Source organism: Propithecus coquereli, unplaced genomic scaffold, assembly GCF_000956105.1.
Source record: "Propithecus coquereli isolate 6110/MARCELLA unplaced genomic scaffold, Pcoq_1.0 Scaffold816, whole genome shotgun sequence".
Taxonomy (NCBI): Eukaryota; Metazoa; Chordata; class Mammalia; order Primates; family Indriidae; genus Propithecus; species Propithecus coquereli.
The window spans coordinates 197,322-202,486 of NW_012154352.1; the positions used below are offsets into that span (position 1 = coordinate 197,322).

A 5,165-nucleotide genomic window follows, 5' to 3' on the forward strand; every position below is an offset into this window, starting at 1 on the left:
AAGGAGGGGCTCCCTCAAGGTAGGGGAAGGGGTCACGGATGGGACCACCCGGGAGGGGCAGACACAGGGAATGGAACATTGACAAGAGCAGGAAGGGAAGCAACGATCCCAGAGAGGCTGCCAGGGTGGAAGCTGCAGGCCACCCACAATGTGGACTGGGATAGTCAGGGGCCTCTGTCTGGTGGGGACACCTGCAGCCCAGACTAAGGGATCTGCCCCTATTGTTTTCCCTCCTGACTCAGAGCCTCAATATTGCCTGTTAAATCTGTCCCCAACCCTGGTCCCTCTCCTGCTCAAACACCTCCCATGGCTCCCTATGGCCCACAGCAGAAAGTCGATACTTGGTCTCTGACACAACCTGGGATCCGCCTGAGGGCCTTGTGGTCAGCCAGAGAGGCAGTCAGGTTTTTGGGCTCAGAACCACCAGCCCCACCTCAACCCACCCAGGCACAGGCCCTGGATCCCCGCAGTCCCCAAGGGCTCCCTGCCATCTGTCAACCAGGCTCAGGCAGAGGTGACAGCTCAGTGTTATTCCGAGAACTCTGCAAAGGTAAGTGGATGGGGTCAAGGGGTCACTGCTGGCCCGCCTCCAGCGGCTCCACCCTCAGCCAGAGGCCGCCCTCAGCTCGCAGGATCAGCTCTGGCTTCCTGCGCGGCTCCGTGTCGTCCGGCAGGAGGCGGAAGCGGAGCAGCGTGAGCGCCAGGACCACCTTCATCTCGGTCATGGCGAAGGTCTGCCCGATGCAGTTCCTGTGGGACAGAGGTGGGGACTCTTGAGTTCACCCAGGACAAGCATCCTGGCCCCATCGCACCTGGAACCTGGCCCGAGAGGCCCCTGCCCCCACCCAGATCAGCTTGAGGGGCAGAGAGAGGAGCTAAGCATACCCGGGACCCCCGCACACACAAACACACAACACAACACACACACACTGACACACACACACAAACACACACACACACAGTGTTGGCTTGGGTAACCCCCTAGCCTGGCCCAGACTGCAGCCCCCAACTCACAACAGCAGAAAAGGGGAAGGGGGAGCTGAGCACACCACGGTACCCTCACAGGGACCCCATTCTATGGACCTTTGGCCTTAACCTTGGGAGGGGCGAGGGAAGGAGAGCTGAAATTATGGCCATCTGCAGCTCCCCCTCCCCCACCTTTTCTCACGGTCATGCAGAGTCCCCTCCCCCCCGCACCCATCACTCCATCCCTGCCTGGGGCACACCCCACCCTTACCTGGGCCCTGCGGAAAATGGAGTAAAAGCCAGAGGTGACCGCTCCTTGACATTTTCTGGATCGAAGCGGGAGGGGTCATACACCTGGGGGCGAGAGGGAGACAGGCTTGCTGGGTGGGTCTCCCAGGACAGCCAGCCTTGGAGAGATAGATGAGAGTGTCTGGTAGTGGGGGAGAGAGGTGATCTCGAATTTCCCTGTTCAAGCCCCATCTCCTCCTCTAGGACCCCTGGAATGGGCAAAAACAGTGCGGGGTGGGGGGGGTCAGTCAGCACCTCAGGGTCAGGCCACACAGCTGGATTGTGATGGGTCCCGAAAATACTGATGACACAGATGACACCTGGGCAAGAGGAGGGAGCAGTCAGGACAGGGCCCCACTGCCTGATGGGCCCCTCTTCCTGCCCAGGAGCCTCCTCCCCCTGCCGCTGTGGGCACCTTTGGGGATGACCCGGCCATCTGGGAGCACAATGTCCTGGGTGCAGCGTCGGGAGATCATTGGGGCTGGAGGATGCAGGCGCAGACTCTCCTTAATGCACATGGTGAGGAAGGGCAGCTGGGCCAGGTCGTCCCTGTGGAAACACCCCCCACCCAGCAATTATCCAGGGAGCAAAGAGAGAAACAGAATCCTCCAGGTGCTGTGTTTCCCAATGAGACCTTTTCTCCTTATGAGAAAGTAAGGTCCACAGGAATCAAACATCTGAGAATTATAAAAGCAGAAAAAATCAGAAGAGCAGAGAATTAGAGAAGTACCATAGGAAATTTAGCCAGATATTTTTAAAAGATAGTTCTTACAAAAACATAGTATCCAAAAGCCAACTGTAAAAAGTTAACATATTTGCAGACAAATATTTTTTTATGGCAAGAAAGCCAAATCGTAATACAAATGAATAAGAAACAAAATACACAGATCCAATGTTTTACTCTTATTTATCAATGTACTAGAGATACTAGCAAATGCAACTAGACAAGAAAAAAGGAGGAAAACACAATTTGAAATGTTGGGGTAAATGTATCATTTTGGCAGGTAGTGATTTTATACTTAGAAAACACAAGAGATTCCACTGGATAACTTTTATAAACATTGAAGATCCAGTAAGTGGGCTGAATTCTTTGCCCACTTGTTTTCCAGTGCCTATTTAAAATGCTAGGACCTGCTACACTTAAGTGGTTCAAAATTTGAAAACTCTATACAACCTCACTCACCCCTATGGCCCAATGGCACCCCACAGGTGGCCTGTGTTACTAATTTTTAATGTGTCCTTCCAAAGCTACTTTTAAAGCATCTTTAAGAAATTATACAGTAGCATGCTATATAACTATACTGTAGTTATCATGCTATTGTACTATGCACACTACTGTGTATCTTTTCTCATTCAACATTATATCATTCTCTTCTTGTCTATCTCCTGGGATTTGTGTCAAAATAGGGTTATCTCTACTCAGGAGCTATAAAATAAATTCCCCATGGTTTCAACTAGAGCTTTTAAGACTCTTGTTTCTTTAAACTATTAAATATGTGACTTATGTGGACATTTCCAGACAGCTTCCCAGTTGTTCCAAGTGCTTTTCCTAAATGACCCATATTTTTCCTCTTCATACTAGACGTCATTTTTAGTATTTACTATGTTAATTGGGTACAAAATTTATATCCCTAAATCATGAGTTTCTCTATGTAGAAATAACAACCAGCTTGACAAGATAATACAAGAAAAGATGCTAATAATATTAATATGATATACCTGGATTAAATTTAAGAAACATGAAATCTCTATATTCCAGATAAACTGATAAATTTCCTTCAATGCAATTAAAAGATATTCTTCAGTACAGCAACAAAAGTGTCTAAAGGTTGGTTTAACAAACATGTATAAGATCTGGAAGCAAACATTTTAAACTCTGTTAAAAGACTAAAGATTATCTGAATAGGTGAATATCCATTTCATACTATGAGAGAGGATGTGTTGATATTACGAAGTTATGTTTCCCATGAATCAATCATATATTGGAATCAACCAATGAAATATATTCAAGTGAAATTATAATCTATCTGACTTTTCAGGAACTTGATAAACTTACTCGAAAATTTTTCTGGAAGAATAAAGGATCCTGAAGACGTAGGTCAATTTGAAAATAAAGTATTAAAGAGGGGAAAGTGATTCTACCAGAAAATAAGACATATCACAAAGTCACAGGAATAAAAACAGTGTGGCACTGCTGCACAACAGCAAAATAGACCCATGGGACAGGATAGAGACAGACACGTAAACAAGTGAAAACTTTGCATTTGGTGAAAGAAGTCCCACAACCCCCTGGAAATGGATGGGTAATCTGTTTGTAACATAAAATGTAGAAAAATTTGGTTTTATAAAACTTAACCAAAATATCCACGCCCAAATCAAAAGGGAATCTTTTGCAACACAAGACAGAAAAAGATTAATTTTGATACATGTGCCTATAAGTAAATATGAAAAATAATGAACCCAAAGAAAAAGAGGAAAATGTGTAAGATAACCACTTCCATAAAGTGTAAACAAATGACTTATCAACACGTGCAAGGGATGTTCAATCTCACTGTTATTAAAGAAATGTCCATTAAAGGAAGAAATATAAAGATTGACAAAGATTTAAAATTCAGTAATACAATAATAGTATTGTCGATGTTATGGGAAAGCTGGTACCATCGAACTCAGGTAACAGGAATGCATTTGCAGTCATTACGACTGTGCATTGCAATGGTCTTTGAGTCACCAGTTGCACGTCTCGGAATCTGTTCTTCAGAGATGCTCCCACTTGAAGCAATGGTGACTGTACACACATGCTGACTGCACCGTGTTTAATTTGGCAAAAGGCTGGACACAATCCAATATATATCAATGGCAAGATGTTTAGATAAATCATGATACATCCGCACAATAGAATATTATACAGCTACGCCAAAGGAAGAGATGAGGATCACTAGTCCTATCACACTGTAGACTGGGAGGTAAATCAGGACAGGGACTGGGAAGCTTATTGGCAATATCTATTATAACTGCAAATGTTTACTTAAGGGTCTTCAACGTGGGGGTGAGCTGAATAAAATACGGAATGTTATGCAGCTTCAGCAAAGAATAGCCACAGACACACTGTTGAGGGGATAAAACCAAGTTGCATACACCCATATATAAATATATACACATATAACAAAAGGTAGAAACTATATGGATATATAAGGAGATGACTGACAGGTAGGTAGATGGATAGATAAGCAGATAGATGACCAATTGATACCTCTAGACACCCCTGGGGAGAAAGGGAGGGGATTCAGGGGGGTGGGAGGAATGTTGACGATAACCCTAGTCTTCTCTGTGATGTCCCATCTAGTACAATGTTCAAGAAGTACAAGAAGAAAAAAGTACAAGAAGAACTTGTTCTCATTTGTTTTTGTAATTCAAAGCTCATTTTCCATGTGGTTCATATACAAAGTGGAATGCTACCCAGCCTTCAAAAAGAAGGGAATTCTACCATTTGTGACGCCACGGATCAACCTGGAGGACCTTATGCCAAGTGAAATAAACCAGGCATGAGAAGACAAGTACCATGCGATCTCACTTAACTGTGTGACCTAAAATAGATAACATAGACATCACAGAAACAGAGAAGAGAATGTTGTTACCAGAGGAGGGAGAGAGGAAAGGAACAGGAAGATGTTGATGAAAGGGTACAAGTTTCAGTAAGACGGGAGGAATACGTTTTTGAGATCTACAGCATAGTACGGTGAGGACAGTTAACAACAATGTATTGCATTTTTCAAAATTGCTAAGAGAGTACATTTCAAATGTTCCCACCACAAAAATGAAAAGTATAGGAGTGGAGAGATGTGTTCATTAGGTGAATTCTATTGTTCCATATTGTACACATATATCATAATATCACATTATAGTACATAAAT

The 5,165-nt window shown here is 44.3% G+C and overlaps 1 protein-coding gene across 1 annotated transcript in view; it reads right to left on the reverse strand.

Moving 5' to 3' along the window:
- Window positions 1-540: 540 nt before the first annotated feature.
- The window catches only part of LOC105825741 (phylloquinone omega-hydroxylase CYP4F2-like), a 16,842-nt gene continuing 12,217 nt past the window's right edge, over window positions 541-5,165 (reverse strand). Inside the window, exons 11-14 of the mRNA XM_012663628.1 lie at window positions 1,670-1,803; window positions 1,510-1,574; window positions 1,238-1,320; window positions 541-750 (exon numbers count right to left, since the gene is read on the reverse strand). Of these exons, the coding sequence (XP_012519082.1) occupies window positions 573-750; window positions 1,238-1,320; window positions 1,510-1,574; window positions 1,670-1,803 (460 nt within the window). The 3' untranslated portion in view covers window positions 541-572. The remainder of the gene's footprint in view (window positions 751-1,237; window positions 1,321-1,509; window positions 1,575-1,669; window positions 1,804-5,165) is intronic.